This window comes from Triturus cristatus, chromosome 11, assembly GCF_964204655.1.
Source record: "Triturus cristatus chromosome 11, aTriCri1.1, whole genome shotgun sequence".
NCBI classification, from domain to species: domain Eukaryota; kingdom Metazoa; phylum Chordata; class Amphibia; order Caudata; family Salamandridae; genus Triturus; species Triturus cristatus.
Window position 1 is genome coordinate 1,113,118,185 of NC_140594.1, and position 15,488 is coordinate 1,113,133,672.

Genomic DNA, 15,488 nt, shown 5'->3' on the forward strand with positions numbered 1-15,488 from the left:
ATCTTTTTAGAATATCATGATTTGCATTTGGTTTCTTGAAGGCAGAAAATTGGTTAAGTGTCCTCTGAGTAAAATTTGCACCAAAAATTCCAATTAAATGTGCAAGATGTAAAATGCAAATATTAAATGAATAAGGAGAGACTACAGATTATTGTGAGATTATTGTATTTATAATTCATGGTGGGGACGTAAAATAGAAGAGTCTGACTTTCTGATCTATCTCCCAGAAAAGAAGATAGCCTTATCAATGTTGTCCGCTTGATCCCACAAAAGGCCTCTGATAGGTCCAGTAAAATCCATTACAGAGACACAGTGCTTTTGTTGGGGCAGAGTTAGATAGGTGCTCTAGAAGAGCCTGGACTGGCATTTGAACAAGTCCAGGTATGGTGCAATATGCAGATCCCTGCCCATTCTAGTCTAGCATTTCAGGGGTTTTGGATTGCTGGGGAAAGTAGTAAATACTTCATTGCTAGGTATGGGCATCCGTGGCAAATGGTGCCCATACCTGTCATAAAGCTGGATATTCTTGGCATAATAAAAGCATTGTTGGCATTATAGGGCTGATTGTTGAGATTAAGTGGGCCCTGGCATAACTGTGGTCCTTTAGGACTTATCATGGGCATCCTGAGCATGATAGGTCCTACCCATGGCATATTGCTGACCATCTCTTTAACCTTGGTGGCAATTTGGCATCATAGAGAACATTTTGTAAAATGTTAATCTGTGTGAAATTGCAAGGCCAGGATTATTCAATTGGCTTTAGAATAGCTTTTGGCCAATTTTTCAGGATATCAGTCATGCAACAAACACAAAGTTGTCACAATTTTTCAAAGTGTTCTTGAGGACAGTCGGGAGAGAATGAAAGCATTAGAATATTTCTTGAGCGCCCCTTCAGAATATATGTCATTTTATACAATTTATTTTAACATTGTGATGTAAAATCTGGCAGGACAAACTTCCCTTGAAGGAAGTTGGGCGTCCTTGTTTTGCTTGCTTACTTGCTGCAATTTTGATTGGGTGTTTAGACCCAACTACTTTTTTTTTTTTTAATATCTTTTTATTTAAATTTAAACTATAGTCATATACACTGTACCGTTCGTTGTTCTCTACAATTGTCAAACACGTTACACAAAAATCAGGGTATTACGGGTCACAATTACAAATCTGGCATAGCTCCATATCTACGTCTTCGCATTTCTAGTTCCACCATTGGGAATACACATATGACCCAACTACTTTTAAAGTTCACAAGCCATCACTAGTGCAGTGTAAGAGCTCCTTTGATATCTCAGCAGTGGGATAGCTGTACCTGGTCAGACTGGATGTGTGTTATGAGAGCTCTGCGTATGCCTCAATACAGGAATACCAGTGGTGAAAGTCAAACTAGCAGAGCACTGAAAGTATGCCATGGATGTCTTAGATAGCGGTGCATGGTGCAGGTCAGTGCAGATGTGCATTGTGTGAGTCCTGTTTGTTCCAAAGTTGCCTGCAGGGTCTGGTGCTTGCACAATACCTGTGCCTGTTCCGTGCAATAAGGGGCTGATACATAAATCTGAACAAGGGCTTATTTGGGTAAAGTGTTATATAGTGCAAACTCGATCCGAAGATAGCAGGTATCAGAGCACCTTACATAAGCACCAGTTTTGTAACAGATGGACACATTCCTTTTTGTTAGGCATGGGGAGATTAAGTGTTTTTCTCAGAATCACAGGATGTTGAGCGTCCTTGCCGAGACTCGAACCCGGTTCCCCAGCTTCGAGGTCGACAGCTCTAGCCGTAAGGCTACATCCTCTCCCCATCCCGGGCTGCCAGGTGGATCCTGAAAGGCTTGAACTGGGGCAAGAAGCCATCTTGATGACCCCTAATGCTGTATAGTGATCTTGCACACATTCTTATCCTCATCTGGGCAGCAGGCAATCCTGGTCACCTTACCAATGAGAGGCGTTCCATTGGTGGTGCTTGGCAGCAGGTCATTCATGATGAGCAGAAAGACGGTGTAGCCCAGAAGGAGGGTCATCTTGAAGGAGGCACGGTCCACGCTGTGAGGCGGCAGGTAGAAGCTCATGATGTCTATCACCATCAGGAAGGCGCTGGGGATCAGCAGGTTCACCACGTACAGAAGTGGTCTTCGCTTCACGATTACCTGAGGAGTTCATAGGGCGTTAACAAAGGGCGTACAGGGGTTCAAAGGGGGGCGCATAGTGGAATAAGCCATCACAATGTAACACAAGCTGGCGAACATGAGGATCGGCGTCATGAAGTGAAACACAGGAGGGGGTTGAGCTTCAGTGCCCTAAAACATGCTAGTTTATGGGGCATCAAGTATAGGGTGTTGTATGACATTACAACAAATGCCTTTACCACACATGCCTTTACCACACAAGTCTTTACCACGCATATGACTTTATTATGTATGCCTTTACAACGAAGTACATCTTATCTGTTCCACTTAAATAAATGTGGTCAGAACTATCTATATTTGCTTTCAAATACACAGTTGTAATGTGTGCATTTAAGTACTTTGGCGTTAATATATATCACACAGATGCACACATTTCTGAGGGCAATCTATTAAAAGCAATATCAACTTAAAGTCTGCTTGGCCACCTGAAAACTTCTCCAGCTCTCCATGGTGGGCAGCACTGTGACATCTAAAGCGGTAATGCTATAACACTGCTTTGCTAGCTTGACAGTGATTCCATTTGTAAGCATGTTCTGTGCACACTAAGGACATTGCTTGAAGATTTGAAATGGAAAGGAGGCAGGAAGAGGGTTGCTCTGCTCAAACTCATGCTTGCTGATGGCCATGGTTGTATATTAGAGTAAACTTGGAATGCTACTTCTTGGCAGCACAGCTGTATTTACAGGTATGTTGTCTGGGCCAAGTACTGGATAGGACCCTAATGCCACAAAACAGTGCAGCCGCTTTATGAGACAAGAATACTGACAAACAACTCTTTCCCAGCTTGCTTTTTGGCACCAGAGGGCTTCGATCTCTGGAAGCCAAGCACTGAACACCGCACGGCTACACTATGGGTAATAGCGGTTCGACTTTGGAAATCCTGGTGGTTGGGAATCTATTTAGTTATGGCTTTCTGCCCTCACTTGACTAGGTTAGGCAAAATTATGACCCCCCATTAGACAGTTCTTAATGAATTCCCATCTTCCTAACATAGAGCGACACATGTGGGGTTATAGAGGCCCAGAGCTCCTCACCTAGCAGGAACTGCAATAAATCCTTACCTTTATTGGAGAGAGTAAAGCCTTAACTCAATTGTTCGGGGATCTTCAGAGTATGAATCACACAGCATTAGAAGACCTCAGGCTGCAATAGAATGTGGACGTGGGCATAGCCTTAAAGGGACAAATTGAGACACCGCTAGGGACCAGGGCTAGCTTTAGCGCTGGTGGCACCATGTGCGACAATCTTTTTTGGTGCCCCCCCTCACTTGACCTCCTCCTCGGAGTACCTCACTACCACCTGGCAAACGTGCCCTTCATCTCTCCATAGCCCCCCTCTCAAATACATTTAATTTGTTTTAAAGGCTAGTAAAGGCTGACTTTACTAATCAACTCAACTATTCTCATAAAATACATACAGGTCTGGTCTTTGCAGCAGGCATTTTAACCCTCTACGTTAGTTTATGGCATGTCAAAACTGCCCCTCGACAAAACTCCAATCCCTCTCTCTGGCAGAAACATTAATCACAAGAGTTATCATGACATTTTTGTTGCTCTCTGAAAGCTGGATGCACAAGGAACTGCAGCAAGTGCTTTTAAATCATACTTTATTGCTAAATAGAGCTCCCCCCTGAGGTCAGTGCCCCCCCTCCAGGTCAGAGCCCAGTGCGGCCGCACCGCCCTAAAGCTGGCCCTCCTAGAGACCATCTAGCTTGATCAATGCACAAGGTCTCCTTCAAACTCTTTAATGACCTTCACCAAATCTACCCAATGCCCGAACGTTTAAGCAGAATATATGAAATTGCCAGTTCCATGTATCCCAAATGTGGTGCCGTGCCCTTGCTATACATGTAAGTAGCAAAGTGATGAGTAATCTCATTGTTAGATGATTTATATTTTAAATTGCATGCTTCATTTTTTCAGTGAAAACACATATATCATATATGTGTGTGTGTGTGCGCGCGTGGGTGTGTATATAAAACCTACTGGCAGTCGCCAGTAGGTATAGTTAGGACCTAATCTCCATAGGAAAAGCATTTTTTGACTTTACTTTAACTTTGGCTCCTTTTGACGAAACTTCAAGAAATTTTCCCCCAAAAATATGTGACTGCAAAGCAGGGGCTGACAAAAAGGGGGGGTCAAAAAAAGTGTGTTTCCCGTGTTAATTCCCATTGAGATTTTAGACATGACTACAGCCCGAACCACTGGATGGAATTACACCAAATATGGCAGAAAGGTAGCTCTTGATCCAGAAAGCACACTTTTTGTTATTTGGTGTACATCCGTTTAGTAGTTTTTGAGATATTAAAGGAAATCCAATTTTGTATATTTAGGGTTGGCGAATAATGACGATCTCGTGCAGAGATCTGATTGGCTGCAACACTTCAACCAGGAAGTGTTGGCAGCCATTTTGGGACTCGGCTTGAGCCGAGTCCCAGAAAAAAGGAAAAACATTTAAAAAGGGGGCACGTGAGGAACACTCTGACCCACTAGCTTTGGTGCTGAGGTCCCCCAGGGACCCCACTAAGGCAAAAAAACATTAAAAAAAGAAAATTGCTGTGAAATCGCGATATTCACTGATTTTTTTTAAAAAACAAGCCTGGTCTCCCGAACTTGTTTGATATTCCCCCTGGGTGTGACAGGTCCTTGGGGCTTAATGAAATGTGGAAAATGAAGGAGGGGGCACACAGAGTCCCCCTCCTACGGCTCTTTTTAGCCCCAGGGACCACCACCTCCATGGGGCTTTATTTAAATATGGGAGGGGGCTGCGAAGACCCCCCTCCATTGGGTTCAAAGGTTACAGGGACATTATAGCTAGGAAATCGAATTTTCTTTAAACCTTAGAAATTCACTAAAAAAAACAAAGGTTACAAGGACGTTATAGTTAGGCTCAAATTTCCCTCATACAAAACCAGTGATCTTCAGCAGTTATAGTTACATGAGCTAACTATAACTTACACCCCTGCAAAGCACTGCTTATAACCTCACATATTATATAACTCATTACATGGTTAGTAACATCACTGATTGACCTCTCAAATGATATCACTGATGACATTATCCACAGAACCACTCACACACCCACTCACCCCTATACAACCTCTCATACACCCACTCACAACCAAACAACCACTCACATACCCATTCACAGACACATACAAGTACTCAGGCAACCACTCACTCATCTATAGAGCAACTCACCCGTACAGCTACTCATACAAACAGTCACTCGCCCATAAAGCCACTCACACAGCCACACATTCACCCATACAGCTACTCTCACACCCACTTATTCACATATACATCCATTCACAGAGAACGAAGTTTAAGGGCCTCTGCATCGCACACAAGGCCATCTATGGCCAAGCCCCTAGCTACATTAAAGACCACCTAGCCAGATATACTCCTAGCAGGGTGCTCCGATCCTCTGATGCCAGCCTACTGGCCTGTCCCCGATTCAACTTCTCCACGAAAGGAGGAAGAGCTTTCTCTACATCCATTCCCCACATTTGGAACAACTTGCCGGAAACTGTACGCAAGGAACACGCCCTTCTCCCGTTTAGGAAAAAATTGAAAACCGTACTTTTTTCGAAGGCTTGGGATGTAATTTAACCATCTACACTCCCCCACATGCAAGGGTTGAGATCTCTCTGACAGCGCTTAGAGACCTGTAGGTGATAACGTGCTTTACAAATGGAAATTAACATAACATAACATTCACACACCCACTCACTCTCCCATACAGCCTCTCAACACAGCCACTCACACACCCACACAACCACTTACATACTCATTCACACATCCATGCAAGCACTCACACATCCGCTCACTCACCCATACAGCCATTCACACAGACACTCACTCTCCAATACAGCCACTCACACACAAACTCACTGAACCAAACACCCACTCAAACACCCACTCACTCACCCATACAGCACTTACACACCCAGTCACTCACTCACACAGTCAATCAGACACTCACTCACTCACTCACTCATTCACTCACTCACACAGTCACTCACACAGTCAGTCACTCACCCACCCATACAGCCACTCGCTCACACACACAGCTACTCACACACCCATACAGCCACTCAGACACCCATTCACACACCCATACAGCGACTCAGACACCCACTCACACACATAAACACACAGTCACACAGCCACTCATATAATATACGCTAGAAGTAGTCACTCATTAGTAGTACACCAAGTATACTAATTTAACTTTTGTAGCAGCTTAGTATGTAATGAGTGATATAATATGTGAGGTCACAAGCAGTGCATTGGGGGGGTAAGTTATAGATAGCTTAGGTAACTATAACTGCTGAACTGCGCTCCCATCGCTAAAAATTTTAATTGGCAGCCGTAATAACTGTGCCTGTACATCCCCTCGCCTGCCGCTGGATTAAAAACGAAAACACTGTGAGTGTCCCACATATGGTGAAGCACTCTATCTTTGTATAAGCCACAACCTGAATAGGTCAACAGAGTCCGTAAGCAGCGGTTTAGCAGCCCAAATTGAATCCAAAACACAGTATTCCACCTGGGGCCAGCCGAACTCGCAGCGGGTGCAACCGGGAAGCTGTGGTGGAAACCGCTTATGAAACAGCAAAAACAAGGAGTTCATGATACTCCCAAGGTCCGGTGCACTCATGGGGTATGTGTCGGCTATAAAACATCTGCAGACGCATATACTTCAAGGTCTAGAAAATCCGCTCACTCACCCATACAGCCATTCACACAGACACTCACTCTCCAATACAGCCACTCACACACAAACTCACTTAGCCAAACACCCACTCAACCACCCACTCACTCACCCATACAGCACTTACACACCCAGTCACTCACTCATACAACCACTCACTCACCCATACAGCTACTCATACACCCATACAGCCACTCAGACACCCATTCACACACCCATACAGTGACTCAGACACCCACTCACACATGTATACACACAGTCACACAGCCACTCACATAATATATGTTAGAAGTAGATTCACTGATTAGTAGTACACCAAGTATACTAATTTAACTTTTGTAGTAGCTTAGTATGTCATTAGTGATATAATATGTGAGGTCATAAGCAGTGCATTGGGGGGGGGTAAGTTAAAGTTAGCTCAGGTATCTATAGCTGCTGAATTTCACTGGTTTTATACAAGTGAAATCTGAGCCAAACTAGCGAGTCCCTAAAAACTTTGTTTTTTTCAGTGAATTTCTAAGGTTTTTTAAAGTTCTATTTCCTAGCTATAGCGTCCCTCTATCCTTTGTTTATTCAGTAATTATATGATTTATATATATATATATATATATATATATATATATATATATATATATATATATAATATATATAATCTACTGGCGGTCGCCAGTAGATAGTTATAGTTAGGACCGTGTTTCCATAGGAAATCCGCAACATTCTATTTGGAATAACTTTGGCGCCGGTCGATGAATCCTCGCGAAATTTTCAAAACTAATGGGGCGCTACGCTCCGCTCCTACCTTGAAAGTCTCGGGGGGATTCGTCAAGCAGGGGCTGAGAAAAAAGGGGGGTCCCAAAACGCATTTTCCCCATGCATTTTTCCATAGGACCTTTAGACACAGCTACAGCCCGAACGGCTGAACAGAATTACTTGAAATTTGGCAGAGAGGTAGTCCTCAGGTCAAGGATGTGCCTTTTGTAGGTCTGGTGTAAATCTGTTCAGTAGGTCCTGAGAAAATAGCATTTAAATCAATATATATATCTGTAAGCGTGCTCCGTGCGCTTACCGTAAGCTTACCGTACGCGTACGGTGCCGTGCGCGAGCTCAATTCTGATTGGTGGTTACATGACTGTAAACATTCGAATCGGTCGAAATCAGGAAGTGTCGGCCGCCATTTTCTGTCTCTCGCACTGAGAAACAAAGGTGGGGAACGTGAAACGGGGGCAACGAAGAGAGTTGCAGACCCCCTAGTGTTTGTCAGGGGGTCCAAGAAGGACCCAAAAGTACAAAAAATAAATTTAATAATTTTAAAAAAAAATCGCGGGGTACGCGTACGGTAAGCTTACCGTACGCGCACGGCAAAAAAAAAATAAAAAAAAAAAATAAAGAAGTAACAATCACATTTATTAAATAAATTAAAGGACCCATAAGGGAGAAAAAAACAAATGTTACTGCGTAAAAAAAGGCGAGGCGCGCACGGCATGTACTGCGCAACGTGGGCGCTCGCTGCGCGAAGCGGACCGAGCGCCCACAGCGCGCGCACTGTGCGCGAAGCGCACCGTGCGCGCAGGGTTTGAGCATAGTGAAAAACCAGAAAAAAAAATAAAAAATAAATACATAAATTAGCATTTAAAAAAACGTACAAATTCACTGAAAAAACCATAGGTTTCACACACGTTATAGTTAGGAATTATCATTTACAAAACCTTGCAAATTCACTTAAAAAACCATAGGTTTCACACATGTTATAGTAAGCTGTACATTTCACTCGTAAAAAACCAATGAAATTCCACGTTATAGTTAGATCAGGTAACTATAACTTGCGCGACCGCAATCCACAATGTGTAATTTCAGATGTCATCATTGATGTCATGAGTGATGTCACTGACCATGTCATGAGTGATGTACTATGTGACGTCATCAGCAGTTTATTGTGGGCGCGCAAGTTATAGTTACCTGATCTAACTATAACGTGGAATTTCGTTGGTTTTTTACGAGTGAAATGTACAGCTAACTATAACATGTGTGAAACCTATGGTTTTTTAAGTGAATTTGCAAGGTTTTGTAAATGATAATTCCTAACTATAACGTGTGTGAAACCTATGGTTTTTTCAGTGAATATATATATATATATATATATTACCTACTGGCGGTCGCCAGTAGGTAGTTATAGTTAGGACCCTATTTCCATAGGAAATCCGCAACATTCTATTTTGAATAACTTTGGCGCCGGTCGACGAATCCTCGCGAATTTCTCAAAATAGGTGGGGCGCTACGCTCCGCTCCTACCCTGAAAGTCTCGGGGGGATTCGTCAAGCGGGGGCTGAGATAAAAGGGGGGTCCCAAAACGCGTTTTTCCCATGCATTTTTCCATAGGACCTTTAGACAGGGCTACAGCCCGAACGGCTGAACAGAATTACTAGAAATTTGGCAGAGAGGTAGTCCTCAGGTCAAGGAAGTGCCTTTTGTAGGTTTGGTGTAAATCTGTTCAGTAGATTCTGAGAAAATAGCCTTTAAATCAATATATATATCTGAGCCAGCTTACGGTACGCTTACCGTAAGCTTACCGTACGCGTACGGTGGCGTGCGCGAGCGCGATTCTGATTGGCTGTTACATCTAAGTAAACATTCGAATCGGTCGAAACCAGGAAGCGGCGGCCGCCATTTTGTCTCTCGCACTCTGAGGGGGGGGCTGTAAACAAAGGCAAAAAACATATAAAGGGGCTGTTTAGACAGCGCCCATGCACATAGCCATGTTAGTTGAGTCCTCAAAGATCCCCAAGGCCAAAAACGGTAAATTTGTATTTTTTGAAAATTTCGCCGATTACGCTTACCGTACGCGTACGGTGCGCTTACGCTAAAAATTTTAATAAAAAAAAAAAAACACTCTCTGTGCATGGCATATTATTGTCATCACTTACAAATTAAATTTAACAGATTACCTATCACAAGGAAGCGCATAATATGTCCTCCATGTGCGCACGGTGCGTAACGTGGGCACGCGGTGCGCGTAGCGCACTGCGTGCCCACCTTGCGTGTACGGCACTAACTGCGTAAAGTGGGCGCGCGGTGCGCGAAGCGCACCGCGCGCGCACGGAACGAACTGCGTTAAGTGGGCGTGCACGCCACGAATGGCGTAAAGTAACTTAGCATTTAAAAAACCGTACAAATTCACTGAAAAAACCATAGGTTTCACACACGTTATAGTTAGGAATTAGCATTTAAAAAACCTTGCAAATTCACTGAAAAAACCATAGGTTTCAGACATGTTATAGTTAGCGGAAATTTTACTGATAAAAAACCAATGAAATTCCCCCGTTATAGTTAGTGCAGGCAACTATAACTCACGCGACCGCAATCTTCTGCTGATGACATGTGTCTTTATGAAAAAAAAATATTTGTAATATATGTATAGCTAAAAATTTATGGAAGAAGACATGGGCAAATAAGTGTCTAAATACAGTATTAGCATCAGCAGAGGATTGCGGTCGCGTGAGTTATAGTTGCCTGCACTAACTATAACGGGGGAATTTCATTGGTTTTTTATCAGTAAAATTTCCGCTAACTATAACATGTCTGAAACCTATGGTTTTTTCAGTGAATATATATATAAACAAAGGTCAAAGTGATGTTATAGTTAGGTGTTGAAATGATATAAGAACTTACGGTAAAAGCATAAAAAACACTGAAATACGTCTGTTATAGTTTAGTTAATTAACTATAACTTTCTCCCCATCATGCTCTATTTCTGACCTCACAGAACAGAATACTTACACAACCATCTTTTAACAAAGCTGAACATTGTCAATTCAAAAACTGTATAATGCCATCTTAGGAGCTTTCACACACTTATTTACATAATTAGTGTCTTGTGTATTGTAAATAAGTAAACTGGATTTTCCCGATAGAATTAAACTACTGGGATGGTCATGTCACTCACAAGGATTCTGTCCTTTGCTTGGAGTTGCAGGGCCCTAGTACAGTCCGGGGGCCTCCAATTTAAGAATTAAAAAACATACTTCAAAACAAAGAAATAGTTAAGTGTTCTGAGATCCTTTCTGACCATGGCAAATAAATCAAGATTTAATCTGAAGCAGATATACATATTATCAAATGGCCTTTAGATACATTTCCCTTCACATGTCTCTATCAAACAGTTGCACACTCATCACATACAAGCACCTTCAAATCTGGTAAGGTTCTTTTTTGGCAAATTTGAGATTGACTTCAAGGTTTACTTACCCAAAAGGTGACAATGTCCCATTCATCAATGCCAAACTTCAGGATGTCGGGGTACCCTTCAATTCTCACAAGTTCCCACTCTCCACTGGTCTCCAGGAATTGCTTTGAGTTTTCCGAGATCTGTTCTATGGTCAAAGCCAGTCCCAGTCGGACATCCCTCACTGTAAGTAACCACAAGAGTGTGAGTAAATGTGTTTTATATAAGGAGTTAAACTTTAGTACCTGGCCAGAAGTATAAGTGCACTCTCAAAAGTACAAGTAATCTCTTTTTAATTTGTTTATTGTCTTTTTCACGCTATAAATGTAGCATATTTCCCAAATGCAATGGCGGCTGGCAAGGAACGGGGTGGCGTGTCGGGGTGTGGGAACAAAACCTTAAAAAAATTAATAAATATCCTCTTCGCAGCCGCCTCTGTCTCTCCTCCATTGTTGCTGACGAGTCCCCGAAGCACACAGGCTGCCCGAAGCCAAACACAACGCGGCCTGTACATGTTCCCCACCAGGCTGTGCATTACAGCCTCATGGGGAACATGCAAAGTGCGCATGACTGTTTGGCTGGGCCAAGACAGCCTGCCAAGCAGTCATGTGCACTTAGAGTGTGCCCACCACTGCTCCCAGGCTCCGACACCAGCCCGCTCCGCCCTAAATCGGTCCCTTAGCGAAGCTAAATAAATTAATAATAACGAGGTTATTTTCATTTTATTTTTATTTTTTCCTGCTCTGAGAGCCTTAGCGGAGGAGCCGCCCCCTGCCCAAATGAGCAGCCAGGCTTTGCTCAGGAGACATGTCTTTTGACTGGCCAGGAGTAGTAGCATTGACTACTAAGAACTTCACCCAGAAGTAGTTTAGTTCACACACCAATCTGAGTCTGGCTTTGAGGTATAGAGGTAGCTGATGGAGGATTAAAAGTACCTCCCATTTGTTAGCTTGCTAGAGGTGCAGGAAGAGTGTTGCATCATTTGCCCTGGGACAAATATACAGTCTGTTTGCTGTATTTATTTAGTATAGGTACCACATGCAAGAAGCAATGGTGGGAGCTCTCGGTGTAATGTCTTTAGGGTTAGGGTCAGTTAATTGCCAGCCAGTGCACAAAAGTGAGGGGCCACAGGGTCAGATAGTGTTTCTTGTCTTTTGTATTTGTTAACATTTTAATTAGTAATTTTACATAAAAAGCAGACAATTCTCAGTTTAGTTATCACTTCTTGTGGGAGTTTTCTCTGGAAATAAAAATTCCCATCCAGTAGAATTGTTAGATTGAACATGTTTGTTTCAGGTCATCTACGTTGAAGCTCTCAAAAAATTGCAAAGATGCACAACACCTCTCTGCAGTATGTTTGCCTGCTTGGGCTTGGATGGGGTTTCTGTCTAAGTAGCATCTTGCATATCTCCATGGGCAAGTGTCAGAGGCCTTTAAGACCTCTGGCAGGCTAGCCACTGGCCCAACCGGGGTTGGTACCCATATTATGAGTTCTCTGTCAGACTGAAAGGGATTATTCACCAAAAGTGCTTTTGCCGACTTGGAGGGAGTACTTTAGGGAAAAAAACTGAAAATAGAGACCAGCTTGTTATGCCCTGTAGACATAAGGAACCAGCTGGTGTTTTTACATCTCCTAAAGGTAGACATGCTATGAATTTTTCCTAGTGCGTAGCAGTTCCTGACTGTTTATTTCTCCCCAGGGCTAGAATATGGTGCATTGACAAACATGTAGCTAACATTACGTCAGAAGGTCCAGCTTAAATATGATGCGTCTTTAGACACCATCTCAGCCAGATGATGTCCTGCAAGAGAAGCTTTTGATGAAAGATCCAGCTGTGGTTCTGCTATCAGTAACACAACGCTTCCCCCGCCTCTAAATAAGCTGGTGGAACTGAGAGCTGGGTGGACAGCCATGCACCAAGTTTAGAGGAACGCTCCGGTACCACCCTAGTCTGAATGATTCCTTTGTATGTGTACAATTTTGAATATTTTGTGGAAATATTATGCATTTTCACCGTTCACCTGTTTAAGTGCTAATCATACTAAAGTATACAAAAAGTGAAGGATGGAATGTTTTAATTACTCAGGCCGCATCCAAATCCATCATTATTTTGTACACCATACCACCTCAGTTTGGACACAGCTATATGCAAATCAGTCTAGAACCTGCTCCAATAGGAGCAATCCAGCTGGAACTGCCAAGCCATGTCCTCCTTGAATGGGAACACAAGCAACACAGGACCGGTTTTGCCCTTGTAATGCGCTCATCAGCCAGGTATAGCTTGGTTCCAGTGACACAGTATGCACGGGACCCAAGTCTGGGTATACCCGTCCCACTTAGGGCGACATACTAAAGTATACAAAAAGTGATGGACTCAGCTATATGCAAGTCAGTCTTGACCCTGCTCTAATGGCAGCCTGGCCTGACAGTTCAGGCTGGACTGTTCCGATTGGAGCAGGGTCATGGCTGATTTGCATATGGCTGGATACAAATCGAGGTGAGATGGTGGGGCGAAAAACGATGGATTGGAATGTGGCCCAAGTGATTGCCAGTGGCTGAGAATAATTGAAGCATTCCTTCTATCACCTTCTTGTTGTTGTAAGCACTAATCATTTCTCCCAGCTTGCATTATTTGGTAGGATACCATGGCCTGGGCTGCATTGGAGATCTTGGAATTTGTAGAATTTTTGGTATGTTGCTCGAAGTGTCTTGTCACCAGGTTATAGCTCTTTTTCTGTGCTTAATAAACCATTTAGATCTAGCTGTCTGAAATAATCACATCAAGGTATTATACTCATGGTCACAGGAAATATGCAGCAGGAGACGGACAAATTATGCAGCAGGGTTGACTAATCAGGAGAGGGACAAATTATGCAGCAGGGTTGAGTAAATTATGTGGCATAATGTGGCATGTTTTGTAATAATACTACTTAATTATTTTGTCATTTTTTAAACTTAGTAACATTTTAAGGGCATTGGTTGCACCTCATTGTTTAACATCCAAATAAAGCTTTAAGTAACAGAAAGGTTATCAGTTCAGCTTTGCAAAGGGCCTTCCACTGTGCAGCAGCACGTGTCACTGCATTTTTATTAACTTTTGAACCATTTGTGCTAGAAACAAAATCGTTTTTTGTTCAAATCTGCAGATTATGCAGCAGATGATGAATTATGTGGCAAATGCAACAAATCTATATTAATGCGACCATTGCAGCAGCTGCACAATTGCATAATGTCAGTGACCCTGATTATACCTAAGTATAAACTTATGCATGCTTTGTTTTATATATAACATGAACCTCGCTGACTAGCAATACAGAGCTGTACATTAATGGGATTATGAACAGACAGTTATGTACGTCAATTGGGGTTTTACACATCTGAACTGCACAATGATATTTCCTTTTACAGTTGACGAACATTTCATATCTGTCAGTTTACACCCTTTGTTTCCATTAGGTGAATTCTAAGGGCCCGATAACAAGTTTGACGGTGCGGCAGCGGGACTGCCCCGACGCCGCTCCGCCGAATCCACGTGAGAACTGCCCGCCATATTATGAATTTTTAAGTCACTGGAGGGCGGTTCTTTGCCATTCCCATAGTGGTGCCTATAAAATAGGCACTGCAATGGGTACATCAAAAAGAAGTTCCAGCACAGCATGGACTGTAAAGTCCATGCCGTGCTGGAACTAGGGGTGCATGCAGACAGGAGGGCAAATGTTGTGCCCCCCTGTGTGCATCCACATGGAGTGAGGCACAAGGGCCCCCTTCCTTTTATCACTGCTACTGTTTTCATGGAGGAAAGACCTCCATGAAATCAGTGGCAGTGAGGAAAGTCGTAATATGTTTTGCGGGACTGCGGCGGTCCCGCCAAGCACATTTATGCCTCCTGACTGCTGCACCACTGCCAGGCAATGGCAGTTCCCTGGCGGAGTAGCAGTTCCTGGGTGCCACGACCGGCAAGGTAATAATGCGGCATTCGGAAGACTGCCACCGCCACCCCACTATGTGTTTGGTGGTCCGAGGACCACCAGACTCGTAATTAGGCCCTAAATGTTACACCTTTTGCAAATGTTGGGCCTTCTTTAGAGTCTGACAGTCATAATTTCCATCACAAAGTGATGGATATCCCCTCTGCTGTATTACAAGTGCCTTAAAAAAGAAAGCACTTGTAATATGGTGGATGGGGCATCTCGTCCCCCAAATTCGAAATAAGGCACTTTATCTGAGTGTCAAAGTTCATCCATAGAGGTCCTCTAAAGTTTTAATTTGATCATTCGTGGATTGTTTTGCTTCTCGACGTCGTCTTTTGCATGTCTGTATGTATGCCCGTAATTGATTAGTGCAAACTCAGCCGAAAGGCAATGAAGTGC

The 15,488-nt window shown here is 43.2% G+C and overlaps 1 protein-coding gene across 1 annotated transcript in view; it reads right to left on the bottom strand.

The window, feature by feature from the left end:
• Positions 1-15,488, bottom strand: part of LOC146786119 (5-hydroxytryptamine receptor 3A-like) — a 75,037-nt gene that overhangs the window by 29,371 nt on the left and 30,178 nt on the right. The window contains exons 6-7 of the mRNA XM_085633161.1: positions 11,141-11,301; positions 1,933-2,143 (exon numbers count right to left, since the gene is read on the bottom strand). Coding sequence (XP_085489287.1) covers positions 1,933-2,143; positions 11,141-11,301 — 372 coding nt within the window. The remainder of the gene's footprint in view (positions 1-1,932; positions 2,144-11,140; positions 11,302-15,488) is intronic.